This window comes from Neoarthrinium moseri (assembly GCF_022829205.1).
Source record: "Neoarthrinium moseri strain CBS 164.80 chromosome Unknown scaffold2_Wmoseri_CBS_16480, whole genome shotgun sequence".
Taxonomy (NCBI): Eukaryota; Fungi; Ascomycota; class Sordariomycetes; order Amphisphaeriales; family Apiosporaceae; genus Neoarthrinium; species Neoarthrinium moseri.
The window spans coordinates 370,344-384,955 of record NW_026055116.1 but is presented as its reverse complement, the minus strand read 5'-3'; the positions used below and the strand labels follow the sequence as shown (position 1 = coordinate 384,955).

Here is a 14,612-nt window from a genome sequence, read left to right as displayed (position 1 = left end):
GTGACCCTGATGTCCCTCAGGAAACGCCGACCCAAATGCCACGTTTGCAATGCAAGGCCAGAAGCCCCTTCTGCGCCGACTGGAAGCCTTATGCTTGATTGGTTTTTTCAGGGATGTAGGTATAATGTTGAATTACACCTTGTTTGCGAACGAGTGCTGCCAGGGTTGAAGACTGGCTTTCACGGCTCAAACGTGTTCCTGGGACCAGTCCAACACTCGTACGCTTATAAATCGCGCACGAGTCTTGCGCCTACCCACGCATACAAATAGTTCCGTTGATACCAATTAACACTAGTAAGGCGGATCAGTGATCGGATCCCCCGTGTTCCTGGAGGCAAATAACTTACAAAGACTTCCGCCCTGCGACGCGGGGGTGTGTCGCCCATGAGCCACCAAGGACGATATTGTGCTTTCCGTCAAAGAAGTCCGCTAGAGACCGTCAATCTCATATACCAGTAATCGAGATAAGACCCCAACGCAAGAAAAGGGTTGGGGGAAAACCACATACCAGTGTAAGCAGGGTAAAGGGCCATGGGCTCGAATCCCTCATGTCTAGTCAGGGGAGAACTAGTCCATTCCCACACACCTCCCATTTCGGCCTGACCGGCTAGGCGATTGCCGTGCGCTGTCACGGCCGTGGGGTGCCAATGGGTAAAACCAACATTGGCAGTGGTGAGGTCCATGAAGAGATCGTCGTTTCCAGACGATGCCCCGCTGGCCTCAGACTGACCTTTGGATGGCGGAGTTTCCTCCACGCCATCGTTCACTAGGTGTCTGAATTATATCCTGACGTTAATGCCTTGGTCTGGAGGAAAAACTGGGTCTCTTTGGGCAACCTACCCGTTCACTGCCGGGACGGTCTTCCCGAGTTTGCGCTCTGCCTGCTCCTTCTTCATGTAGTCGACGTAACTGTATATGCTTCTTGCCTCTTCGAAGGTGGGGATCCTTCCTCCCATCCATGCGGCACAGCCAGCCAGCTCATTGTACGAGGCGTAGACGGGCCAATCCAAGGCATGTTCAAGGGGCACGAGACCATACACAGTTCTGACAGCCTTGCCCTCCAAGAACGATAGCGGCACCAGGTTCGAGGCTTCATTGTGGCCATTGCTCTGGCCATTGATGTGCCCGTTCCCGTTCACTCCATCGTTTTCCTTTAGGGGTTCCTGTGTCCAGGAGGTAGGAGCCTTGGCCACCTTGGCGTCATACATGTATCTTGCATACTATTCCATGGTCAGGTGCCGTCTAACACATCATGGGGCTTGCTTACCTCTTCATTCGTGATTGGCCGGGCTTTCGCTTGAAATGCAGGGATGGTGACGCGACGACATGGCTTCTCATTATCCCTGGAAGAGCGTCAGTGATAGCATTGCAATCGCCTTCTCAGATGCACTTACCACCCAAAGTGGCCTTGAGCCTCCTTGTCATCCTCCGGATCATCGAGACCGACAGCAATCTGCTGCTCAGGGATATTGAACCATTCATTTGCAGTTCTCTTTTGGGCGGCCTCCCGAGCCAGAGCCTCGAAATTGGGGTATGGTATGCCAGGCGGCGGCAACGTCTTATCGCTTTGTAGCATCATATAGAGAAGCGTTTCGATGTGCATAACTTCATGCTCAAAGGCGACCCATATCCCCCTAGCAACATCTCTAGGGATCTTTTCTGGCCCATCAGAATACAGCTTGGTCAAGCGGGCACGCACGGCCTTCTGGTACTCTAGAATCTCTGTCGTTGGAGGCCACTCGTTGGGAACCTCCGAGTGCGCGTGGCATTGTTCGGGGTTGTCCACGTCAGGGTCAATGCCTCTCTCAAAAATCCCATAGTAAGACGTGGGATCGGTCGGCGGGGTCTTAGTGGTTTTGGATAGCTGGATATCCAAAAATGTTGGGATATGCCCCAGGTAGAAAATGCAGGCATTTCGTAGCTTGATAGGCTTGTCCAAAAGTTCGTCGCTAGGTAGCATACACCTGGTGACAGTATCCCAAGTGGCCCACAAGTGCTTCCAGTCGTCCAAAGAGGGGAGGGCAGTAGCAGCATACTGATCCGGGTTTAGGCTGAAAGGCATGGTGGTTGGCTTCGTCAATAAATGAAGTCCTATCAAATGTTAGTGTAATCAAATAGGCGAGCAGTCAGGTGCTCAGTATGCAACAGTCTCGAAGGACGGTCCTGCTACAACCTGAAGACCCGATCGTTCCGTAATACTGGGAAAGTTGCCGAAGCAACTATGCCCCATGTTTTCTGGGTTTGAGACAAGGTAAACAGTTGAAAATAACTCACCATACTCATCGCCTTCTGTCATCCACCGGGTCGTTTCAACCACCCCTGCATGCGTCCAAAGCCTGTTCATTCCCTCTTCCGAGTACTTCAGGCTCTGCTCAACTTGGACACGCTCGTGGGCCTTGATGGAATTGCCCAGTACGGTGACGTCCCGAATTGGAGCGTAGAACGCTTGATGCCGTCCACCCTCAACATCGTAGACATATTCACCGATGACCTGCCAGTCGTCTAGGTTGAAAGCTTCCATACCTAGAACCTTGTTCGCTTGGACGAGACCATTCAGGATGAACCTCAGCCAGTCAGCTGATGTCGACTGGGTTTCTCAAGTGGCTAGACTCACTGGTGGGTCAAACCTTCGCGATCTAAGCAGAAATGATAGATCTCAGTACGGTTCAGCAAAGGCATGAGTAATACTAACCGTTGTATGCATGGCTGCACTAACAATTAGCTATCACGGAGGGCGCCGGGTGAGTTTCGAGCTGAAGGTGAGATTCAAGGCGTAACGTACTATACTTTTGACGGGTTCGTGCAAGAATCCAGGCCCAGAAGAAACGTGTCTGACGGTTGTAAAACATCCGAGAACCCCCGCAAAAAGTCTGCGGCTTCTTTTCTTGAGAAATTACCTGTCAAAAGATGAGCGAGTCCGTGGCTGTCTAGCGGGACCAAAGACAAGTCATATATACTCACCGATGCTTGAGCCCAGACTCATCACACACTTGGGTCGAGCTGATATCGAAGGTTGCTTCAGCCATTCACGGCCGTCATCGTAGGTTCCCAAGAGGCCGTGACACTTCACCCAACGGAACGAAGGTACTTGCGCCAGTGTTCTCTCAAGCTCCTCCTTGGAAAGGTCCAACGCGTAGTAGTCAATTTCCTTATGAGCTTCTTCTAGGGCTTCGAGCAAAATCTGGACCTTTCGAAGGTTGCCTGAGCCTAGCTCAACAACCATCGACCCAGAGGGTATTGCTTTAGCAATGGCGTGGGCTGAGCGGCGAAGCACTTGGATCTCCGAGTTGGTCAAGTAATACTCTTCCAAGTAGGTGAGCTCAATCTACGGTCAGCACGTTTGTCAAACTTCATGAGGCGGACCGTGTCACCTGTTCAAAGATCTGGAGGCCTCTCTCGTCATACAGCAGAAGTGTTGGCATTGTTCGTGGTCCCTCTTGAGGACGCAATAATCTGTGGATCTCTTCCTTGAGGTTAAGCTCGACAGCAGCTTGGCGGATATCGATGATATCCAACTTGGCATGTGGTTTGGAAGACGAGGTGAGCCCCTTGCCTGCCTTGAGGCCGGGGGTCACCGTCTGAGACTCGAAGAACATGGTGGTGGTGGAAGGCATAGCAGCCAGGGACACCAAAAAGGCTCTTGCGGGAGCTAGTCACTTGTTCTGTGCGGACCACGAGGACTAGTTGTCAGTGAGGAAGAAAGTTTTTCGTGGGGATGAAGAATATATAAACGACAAGACGGGACGTGAAGGAATGCCTTGGTGTGCACAGAGAGAGGAAAGGTAGCAGGTAGGAGAGCTGCGGTAGGTAGATAGATACCTACGACATACTAACGAAGTCAATACTTTGGACTGGCCCATTGCCGGCGGGACCTGGAGCTGGCCTCAGATGGTGATGTCAATCGCGGGTACCGCCAAAGTTCGTTTTGGACGGCGCAGCAATTCGATTCGTCCCTCGACACACAGTCCGTAAGCCAGCAGGGCGCTAGCAGCGATGGCCCACGAGCTGGTGGCTTAGGGATGTGTGTACATGTTCGGACGTCCTCGGCAGGTCTGCCAGCAGCCGGACGAGCAGTCGTCTCGCAGCATCCGCCTCGGGGCTGGCTTGTAGAGAGGACTGAATCCCTTTGTCATGCTATGTAGCACTTGGGTCTGACAGAAGGCACATCCTGGAGCTGGTGTGGGAGGTGGTTTTCGGGGAGCAAATCAGGGCCGCCGAAGCCACTGCAGTTCCAGGCTTGGAGCCCCACGCCCTGCATGCGTCCCCGCAATTTGTCTACGACCCTGGACAGGTGCGATGCCTCACATGATGTGCGTGCTGCTGAGAACGGCAATCTCAAGCTCCATATGTGCCTGGCGCCCCCGGTATGGCTGGCCCCATGGGTTGCTGGGGCTTTGTCCTCTTCGCTCCTAGCCGTAGTTACTATGTACGACCCGGTATGTGTCCCCCGGCGAACAGATGCCCCATCATCAGCAGGGCGCCGTTGTCGAACAACGAGGCCGTCCAGGGGGGTCCGCACGCGACCGTCAGAGTATAGTCAAGCACGAGGCCGGCCAGGAGGCCAGGGGTGCCGCCACGGTAAACTTAACTGTACCGGGACGTGGTCCAGATGTCCATGTCACTCGCTCTGTCGTCGTCTGAAAGGAGAGAAGACTGGTCGGGTCGTCTTCCGGGCCAGCCTGCAAACCACCGCAGGTATCGGCTCAGGCGGAATACCACATGCAGCAATGAATTATTACGGGAAACCACCAGGGCCGACTAATGACTGTTAGTGTGGGGGTTGGTGTGCAAGGTAGAACCACGATCTGACGCCCTTGAATCCGTAATCGCAAAGTCCATCCAACCTTTTTTGACGCCAGGAGTCGCGCGTGTTCGAATGCCTCCGAGGAGCACTACTTACCTGGTTTGCGCCCTATGCAAGGTCCGCATCCAATGCAATCCTGTCCCTTTTCGGGCTAGGGATGTCCTGCAAATGCCCTTGGACCTGAAGATCTGGGCCGTGGCAATGATATTACGCCGCAGGCCAAAGTTACCTTGAATGGTACTTCCCGAAATTAGAATACCTACCGCACATACTGTACCTAGTATACACAGCAATTGATACGGCTCGTCGAGTCCCATCTCGCAACGCGCACAGGGTCACCTACCGGGCACTTGATCCCTCGGCGTTACTTTCCTGCCTCCGCGTTTCGTCACTTCGTCGTCACAGGTCGTCCGGCCCCAAGTTGGGTATTTTGTGTAATTAGACAGACTACATATTATCCAGACGCCACACGCGCGCACCGGGGCCAGCTCGAGGAAGGAAGGCACTGCCGCACATGGTACGATGGTGCCTCCACTGTCCCAAAGTACCCCTCACTGCCCCTCATCTTGTCATCTGGAAGAGTATGTCGCGAGTTGCGTATACAGACATTGCAAAGCCAGTAGAACAGACTGTGCAGGCAACTATTATATCATCGGACTATACGTGCTGGTGCATCGGAAGGCAATGTAGCATTCCGCACGTCCACTCCGCGTTCTGAGTTGTGGAGAAATTGGGAGCCAACACACAAAATGAGAACTCGCCCAAGTTATTGACTGTTTTCCGCAGCCATAACCACTATGGTATGTATGTACGCTGCCACCGGACATGATCCTCCATGCTCCATTCATCGGGCGCTCGCTGGCACAGGCTTTCCCACAAGTGTCTGCGGTTTGCGGTCTGCGGTCAAGGATGCGTCGCGATCGATCACTCGGGACCGTAAAGAAGCGTCGAATTTCGTCCGAGTCCCGCTTTGCCGAAACGACGTTGTAAAGAAGCAATATGCTCAAAACTTTATACTCCACTATGCTGATGCAATGTGTTGAAGTACTACAGCCTCATAGGTCTATCGGATACCGACCATCGTTCCATGCCCAGCAATCCGTATTGTCGGCAATGGTGTGGTGCAGTTTAAAGACGCCACACCGGCTCATATTGACCCGGTAGACAAAAGCTACACGTGTGCGCCGGTGAGCCTCAAAATCCGGGGTTGTGTAGCTGGCTAGTCTGCCAGCCAAGCCTTCGAGATGCACATCAGATTGGCCGGGGATTGGGCCTGGTCTTGCCTTCCTGACGGAACTGTCAATGACGGTGAAACCTGCAGCCTTAGTTAGGTCTATTCTCTAGAGCAGAGAGCTACGACTCGTCAGCGTAGACAGATCGTCACTGCGGCCTTCCCTGGCCTTCCAAACTTGGCAACCCCGTGCCTATTGCGACATGTCTAAGAGCCGAGACAAGATCGCCGATCGTTGTCAGACTGCCATCAATACCCCAGACTGCCATAGCGTCTAGTTGGTTAATCATTAACAATGGCTTTTCCTGGTGGGGTCAACAGAGCCTCCTCAACGTCAGACCTTCCACCACAAGTTCGTCGTGCTCTGCTAAGGAGTCTTGATCCAATCGCCGCCAACATAAACTCATGAGGCACGTTACGTGCCATTAGTAGAGGCTTGTCATACCCCTGAAAGATAGGGCCACTCAAGCATCCAAGTTGGGTCATTATTTACAAAAGATTTGGATATGGCGTCATAGACTTCAAATCCCTTTGTGTGATGCCGTCCAACCTTTTATGGGTAAGATGTATTGGCTGGATATGAAAATTTTGTCGCTTACATATATTACGTGTCGGAATTCCAGCAATCATTACATTTTGACCAAGCAACGACGTGAATGGGGGCACGCTGTCCAAAAACCGAAACGTGTTCCTCGAAACCATAGGCTTCACAACCATTGGCCTGGCATTGTCGAGAAAGAGGCCTTGCTTGTATCGAAACTTTCTGCAGAGACAGTAACAAGCTACATATCTCCACGTAAATCTACAGTAACCTGCATATAAGAATGGACGGGTGGTTTGTCTACTCCTACTTTTTTATATACTGATGTACGCCTTCGTCGGTAATCCTTTCTCGTCATGAGACACATGGATACCCCCGCGCCGCCCCTGCCGATGACAATGTACGTGTGAGTCACGGTGACCGGACCGCTCGGTCGGTAGTCTCTATCTCTGATCGGCAGCTCACCAGGGGCCAATCTGTAGGAGGTCTTCTCAACTCTCTATATAATGGCCTGGGGGTTCCGTGGAACAGGCAAGTATACACATCGCACATTCTAGTATAGAGCGTAGAAACGACTCGCAAGGTCAAGACATATCGAACCCGTGTCACAGAGAGTTGGGATGTGCTAATATACTTACTTATATTGGTCCTATCCACCGCGAGGGAGATTGAACCCTCACTCTCGCAAGTGGTCTATACCTCATCTTCAGAGTCCGAATGCCGCAAGTGTCAGCATACGCAAATTATCGTTCAGTTTGAGGGGGAAGAGACGGGGCAACACAGGGATCTCTCACCAGCTCCAGGTCCCGTTGAACAGAGCTCCCCGCCTCGGACCGCTCAGATAGATGCCCGACAAGACCCAACAGTCCGGTAGCTGCTAGTCTCCCGCTAAGTGAGGCACGGGGTGGAAGCACGGTGGACGTACGGATCCAGGCAGCTTTGCTTCCCGTGAGCAAGGACAGCAGCGTGCGGGTCATGACTAGTTAGTCGGCGCCAAGACGAGCCGGCCGCGGTACAGCTCGGCCGGGTGAGACCAGCGAGGAAACAATGAGACTTGCTGCTGTTGGAAACCAATCAGGCCTGCAAAGGCTTGCAACCGCCAGAGATAGTGCGATTTGGGGAAATAAGCTTAAAGCCCTAGTAAGCTAGTCCCATGATATAAATTGTGCCCCCCAAGTTGACGGGAAACAACTGTTTGCTGCACAAGCATTGCGTGCCATGCCTTGTCAAGTTGCTCATGACGTAACCTGAAAATGGCGTCTGCTTTTTGCGAAGTCTATCGCTGTTATGTGACGAATTCCCAACTATTCAGACCACGAAGTCCTCAATCGGCCCCAACACAGCAGTCTGTGTCGTGTTCGCCCCTTGAAACGTTTTCTTCATCAGTGCCGTGTTCAGCAAAGGATAGTCACTTGCACAAATGCAGCTTGGACGGTTTAAGACAGCCTTCCACGCGAGGTAAAATGTCGTCATCGAGTCATGTCCTTGAGAACAGACAAAAAAAGTTCATGTTCGCAGCTATAGCTGTAGAGGATATCACTCGTAGGAAAGCAAGATTAGATACGCCCGCCCCGCTCCTCCAAGGCTTTCTTCCGCCAAAACATGACCATGCCATTCAAGGAAATAGAAGAAAAAAAGAAGTAGGAAGAGAAGAAAAAATCCATCACCAGGTGCGTATACATGGCGTCTCCGTTCTTTTGTTCAACTCCTAATACGCCGGGCAGAGTCCCGATGCTCACTAAATGCTGCTTCTCAGTAGGGATTTTGAACGAGTATTTACGTATACAGATCATTCGGTAGGTCGAAGAATGGAAACTGTTGAGCATCCATCCATGGGTCGTTGTTCTGCGTCAAGATAGTCAGATCATTGGTGTTGGCGAAACGTTTCCGCTCTTGGTCAAACAGCGAGTATTCGTCGTCAGACGGCGAGGACTGTGCCACCGCCGTAGAAGAATTCAGCATCGCCAAGGTTGATGATGCTATGGCCTGATTTGGAGACTGAGCTTGGCGTATTAGATTCGAGGGGCGGTTCCAGTTGTCGGTATGTGCATCTTCCAGGCGATGACCAGCAGAACCATTCAGGCCATACGGGCCTGCATGGTTGATAGCAGTGAAAGAACCCGACGGCATAGATCTTGGCGGCCCACCGCGATCTATAGGTGGCAGGTGATTGTCGGATGTAATTGGTGACATGCGATCCATGGTGCTTGCCCGTGACCGATCTGGATGATCCATCGAGGAATGGTCGTGAGGTTGTAGGTAGCCAAACTCCTTCAACATGGGAAGGTTTTTGTACTCTTCCAAGCCGCCGCCTCTCCCACCAAGACGAAGACTCAAGCTAGTCTTTTCGCTCAGCCCCTTGTTCTCCTTGACATGATTATGATAGTCCTGCTTGATTCGGACAAAATACACGTCCATCTTCTGCAGTACTGTGACATAGGTAGTGGCCATGCTCAGACAGATGGACATCTTGTTAAGCGTCGTATTCGCCAGACCTAGCGGGCCATGCCGAAAGATATCCACTTGCTCGTTCTCCGCTGGCTCATTCCACTTATAACTGAGAATATGCTGCTGCGTGTCCATCTGCTCGAAATGTATGGCATACAGTGACACGAAAGCTGCGGTCCAAATCGCGAACAAGACGATTGTCGACTGTGGAAGTTTATCCTTCTTCTGGCAAATCTCAATCAAGTCGATAATCTCCCTGGCCCCTTTGAAGACCTGCTCGGCGCTGTCGAGCCAGAAACCTGGGGGGTTTTGGTCCTTCGGCGGTATCGGGTCATCGATTGGACCTTCTGGCTCACTGCAGCGTATTGGCACAAACGGGATATACCTGCAATACCGTCAGCAATCATGTTGAATCATAGTACAGTAGACAACATGAGCGGAAATGTGGGTGTAAGTGTCGACTTACTCTCGATGCAGCATGATGAGACAGACGTTTCTCAGCATGTGCATTAACACATAAACGCTGGAAGCTTGGTGATTCTCATGCTTGAAGTAGTTGGATCGCGAGAAGGTAAAGGTGGCGGGTAATTCTTCTTCGAATGTCAAGAGTCGCGTCCGAAGCTTGAAAAAGCTGGACTCCCGATCCCAAGGGGGCAAGGTCTCGATCAGCCGGCCGCCATCGACACTATACCTTGAGATGTCGCCCCATAGGTGCACTAACTGGATGAAACGACTCAGAACGCTGTCGTCCGAGACCATGGGATCATCATCCCGAGGATCAAGGAAACCCGTGCTTGCGTTCATCGCCAGGTCGAACTTGTCCTCCGAGCAAGGCAGCTGTATCGAAAGTCTGCTGGGATGCAATATCGCCTGCCTCTCTTTCCCACATGATAGCATCCGATCCAGAACAAAGCAGCTGAACATGGTGCGCCGCTTGATTTCCTTCTCCAGGGTCTCCTGGGATTGGGAGCCAGACTTCTTCTTATCATGCAGCTTTTCCCCAATTGCCCTGAAATCCCTATCCAGGAAGCCGAGCTGTAAGAACTGCGCCATTCTGATCGCAGTGCCCACAAACATCCACGCACCGAGACCTCCAGTATTCGGTCGGGTCTGGCCCCACTCGTAGAGCCCCAACATCAGCAAAGCCTGCACACGCTCTACAGAGGCAGAGCCCATGGCATTTCGTACGGAGCCAAGAGCGCGGGTGAGGGTTTCGGCGTAGTACTCGGAGGCTGCGGCCGGGTCGACCTGTGTCTGCACCGGGCGCGACCTTGCGTTGCCGCCCTGGGCGTTGCAGATATGCGCTAGGTACTTGACCAGGTCCGTATGGTACCGGGCGGTGAGCGTAAGAACACCCAGCAAGACAAGATTGAAATCCGCACTGGACTCGGGCTGCTGATTCCTGAACCTACGGCCCAATTTCTCCTTCATGGTCGGTAAATGTAGAAAAGGCAGCTCCGGGGCGAAATGGAGCTTATACAGGTCAAGAACCTGATCCCAGACATCTTCGGTCAGGAAAGGGGCCGACAGCACCTCGTCTGCGAACAGGGTAGCCTTCTCCCCATCCAGTTTTGACAACTCGTCGATCTTCTTGAGCTTCTTCCGATCCGAGCCTCCGTCCCGTTCCTGCTTGATTGCCGACGGCGGCTCGTTCCTCTTCGGGGGCGTGGGGTTGGCCTCGGGGAGCTTGAAGACGCAGTCCTTGCCCGTCTTGAGACAGCTGTCGCATGGGCTGGTGCCGCCATTGTTCTCACACTTGATCTTGGACTTGCGACAGCGCAGACAAGCGATGCTGGAGCGCATGGGCGGGCGCATCTTGTTCTGCTTTTTGCTCTCGAAGGTCAAGCCTGCCAGCACCGGCTTCATCTCGTGGTCCACATACCCCCGCGGCACACCCCCGACTCCCGAGCCCTGCGACAGATCCGTGGCGGTGGAGAGTCGCCTGTCCGGGGGTGCTGGAGGCGTGGGCGGTATTAAGGACGCATCGGGGTGACCCGACGGGTCGTCGTATCTGCGCTTGGGTGCCGACTGATATGACGAGTTTGTCTGTGTATCATCCGTGTCGGGCGGGTCTGGCGGCGAGAGGATGGACTGGATTCGGATTGGGGTGCTAATTGTGACGGTTCGGGTCTGGGACAGACCCGCGAGGCTCGAGATGGATTTGGTCGGTAGATATGCAAGCCTGGTGACTCAGGCCAACGACGGATGCGGACGAGGCTGGGACGCCGCGTTCTGAGGCTGGCTGGCCACGGGAGGAAGTCGACGGGAAGGAGTCTGCACGCGAGGCTTGTTGTCGGGACGGACAGACGGCTGGCTTGCCCGTGCGATGAGAGGCGCAATCTGGTGGCCCGCCTGCCAAGAGGAGAATCGGAATGAGGGGATTGCGAGAGGTGGCGGGATGGTCGCAATGTGCTACAGCATGACAAGACTGCAGGTATCCGTGGACGAGGGAAGGGTCAACGGATCGCTGTCCAGTATAATGCGGTGCAGAGCTTGGTGGGTGCTCGGTAGAAACGGCAGCCCGTCGGAGGTAGATATCTGCAGACAGCTGGGGATGGCTGGTTAGGCGCCGGGCGAGAAGCGGTGCGGAGGGTAGGATGTCAACAGCGGCGGAGTGCCTGGGTGGTCCCGGTAGAGTGCAGCGTCGGGGGGTGGTGAGGGAGGGGAGAGAGATATGCGCGAGCGACTCGATCGGGTCGTTGGGGGTTGGCGACGGCGATGGGTGGCCGGCGAGGGAGAGGACGGTGAGGGCGGGATCGTGCTTCTGGATGAGGAGGAGGAGTTGGGAGGAGGAGGAGAAGAAGAAGGACAGAAGAGCGGGAGAAAGACACAGCACAGCGTTGAGGGCCAGAGGTAGAGGCGAAGCAGACAGCAGACAGCAGAAGCAGAAGCAGAAGCAGACAGACGACAGACCGAGATGAAAATCGAGAAGTGTCGAGCGCCAGTCCCATTCGACGGAGCTGGCTATGCCGCAGGTTCGTGGTGCGGCGTGCCTCCTGGCTCGCTGGGCCGCTAGGGTCGAATGCCGGGGACGGGAAGGCCACTAGACCAACGAGCCTGGGACCGACTTTGCCAGCCAATCGACGGCGCCAGGGGCAGCCTGCAATGGTGGTGCTGGGCATCCAGCTGCGGGCCTGCTGGGCGTGCTGGGAAGCATGGAACTGGGGGCGCGACTGGGTACCTCTAGTGCGTCCGTCCTCGCGGCAGGATCCTCCTTCGCCATGCCTGGCACCCGACCGCACATCCCTTGAGGTGGTACTGAAGAACCATTGGACAGCGACAGTGGCCTAGCTAACTACCTTGCTAACTTACCCGTCTGTGGACGCACCCAGAAGCGCGATAGCCCCAGAAAGGGACCCCACGCCCTCCAGCGGTCTATCCCGGCCTAAAATAGGCCGCTTCTTCTTTCCAATGGCCGGCTCTCCTTTGGTCCTCGGATCCAGAGAACCCAAGATATACACTGGTACACACAGACACACAAGTACCGTGGCCACAGTAGTTCGAGGTCCAGACACGTCCAGTCAATGCGTTGTACCTGAATTATGGAAGCAAATGATTGATCGTCATCTTTCATCTGTTCTGCATCGCAGCGCAGGTCGCTGCTGCGCCGTGGGCACTCCTCTTTCCGGCGCGAGAGGGAAATAAAATAAAAAACAGGGTCAGAAGGGTAGGTACAGTACTGTCGGTTGCCCATATCACAGCATACGGTACCGTACGTACATGTAGTAGGATCGGGTAGGAGTGCCGCTGCTACACGGCGCATCGCTATTGCAGGGCGGTCGGTCGGCAACTGACTTGACTGCGCCTTTGGATGGATGAACATACACCCCCCTTGCGCTTGACCCAGGTCGGTGCATACATAGTAGTACCATGTACGTACAGTTAGCCTGCGTTATCCAATGCTACCTACATGGATTCAGACCATCCGTTCACTGGCCTCAGCGGCAGGCACTGACACAGGTCCTAAAGGTTAACCAGCCTGCCGACCTACTGTGTACACACCTGCAACAGAGAAAAGCAAGGCGCTCTGAAAACAAAACACGCAATCGTCGTGAGGCCACCGTCGTGGCTGCCTCTCCGTACCAATGGACCGCCTCGGAAGCATCCTCCGTACAGCGGCTGTCGCTGCTTGCTAAATGGAACTAGTGGCCACGCGACCCTCGGCGGGAATAGAAGCCCCCCCCCAGCGACCGGCTTGCACCACGGCCACCGGCCAGTCCCCCCAACAGCTCTCGGCGGGTTCGGGTAGGCTGCTGCTTCTTCAGCGGAAACAATGCAAGCACAACGTCCAATAGGATCGTAACTCGTGCCCCGTAGATCACCTTCGGCTGCTGCGCGTACCGCTCAGACCCCGCGCAGCGGTTGATTCCACCAGGCGTCTTGGCTGTATATCTCCTGTACGTATCGAGACCGGAGGGGAGCTGCGGCGAAGCTACCAGTCCGACGAGTTGGCCATTTCCTTCATCTTTAGGGAGACCGTTCAAGCACGCCGCGAGTCCGAACTGTATGCCCTTCAGACCGAGGCCTTCCGAGCACCGCCCGGTGTTTGCTCTGGAAGCGAGCGACCGTTGCAATATGTGTCGGGGTCACGCTGGCGCATAATCCCGGCGAGGGTGTGCTTAGGGTGGGTGGAGACGCTGCATCTCGTTTTGTGCGTACCATGTAGCGTGCACTCCGGGACTCCGGATGCGTGTATGGATTCGTGTGTGTGACGAAACTTGGCTGCCAGCGCCGGTTGTGCTGACGCGAGACATCGGCCCGCGCAGCACAGTCGGCCCTTCCAACTGGGGTGAAGCGCCAAACAAAGATCATATCATATCCTGAACGGAAAAGAAACAACGACAAAAGGGAACAAAAAAAAAAGGCAAGGATAACTATAAGTCCTGCATTGTATACTCTCTCCCCCTTGACGACACGAGCTGGCTCTTCGCGCGTGCCCCCCCAAATCTCCATTGACCGAAGAAAGACCAGGCCTACGGGTGGGTGTAGTTAGAGGACTTATTTTAGCGAAGAAACAGAGTTCAATGTTGCGTGATTCTGTAATTTGGGTTGAAATCCCTTTTCCAGGGGGGAAGGCGGCTGCACGCAGGCGCTTCCGAGGCTCAAGGCCCGGGCTCCGATATTGACTGCTGCTATTATTGTTGAAGCACGGGCTAGCTAACTGCATGCAACTGCCAAATCGCTCAGGATCACCCGACATGCCCCCTTGACAAATGCGGCACAAGTGCCTCTGTCACTTCTGCACTCTCTGGAGGCTGGCTGCACTGTGACATACCGGTGTAGTTGCCTGTGCCTTTGGACAATGGATGTCTTCCTTGCCCAGGGACCAAAAAACCCTCACTCAACCCTCTTCGGTGTACAACACACAGCCGCGATACTGTAACTACTGTGCATGTGCAACTGTCACTGATGGCCGCCAAGGAGGAGGCGCCCGAATACTTGCGTAGACTTTGTCCCTGTCTTTCCCCCTGCAACGTACACACCACCACTTCACACTCGGTGTGTGTTGGTCCATGGGCATTGACTACATGACCTAGTACGCGTACTGCGTATACTTACTTCTCCGGGGAGACCTCCGGCCCCCTGGT

At 54.2% G+C, this 14,612-nt stretch overlaps 2 protein-coding genes across 2 annotated transcripts; both read right to left on the bottom strand.

Moving 5' to 3' along the window:
* Window positions 1-343: 343 nt before the first annotated feature.
* On the bottom strand, window positions 344-3,596 carry JN550_000868 (uncharacterized protein; the record flags this gene model as incomplete). The annotated part of the gene is made up of 9 exons (XM_049320673.1): window positions 344-429; window positions 509-774; window positions 841-1,220; window positions 1,268-1,343; window positions 1,395-2,091; window positions 2,275-2,564; window positions 2,615-2,636; window positions 2,962-3,325; window positions 3,372-3,596. The coding sequence occupies 9 exons, from the start codon at window positions 3,594-3,596 to the stop codon at window positions 344-346; spliced, it is 2,406 nt and encodes an 801-aa protein (XP_049176774.1).
* Window positions 3,597-8,352: 4,756 nt separating this feature from the next.
* Window positions 8,353-12,787, bottom strand: JN550_000867 (uncharacterized protein; the record flags this gene model as incomplete). The annotated part of the gene is made up of 6 exons (XM_049320662.1): window positions 8,353-9,409; window positions 9,491-11,154; window positions 11,225-11,785; window positions 11,856-12,282; window positions 12,337-12,484; window positions 12,745-12,787. The coding sequence occupies 6 exons, from the start codon at window positions 12,785-12,787 to the stop codon at window positions 8,353-8,355; spliced, it is 3,900 nt and encodes a 1,299-aa protein (XP_049176773.1).
* Between the last annotated feature and the right edge of the window lie 1,825 nt (window positions 12,788-14,612).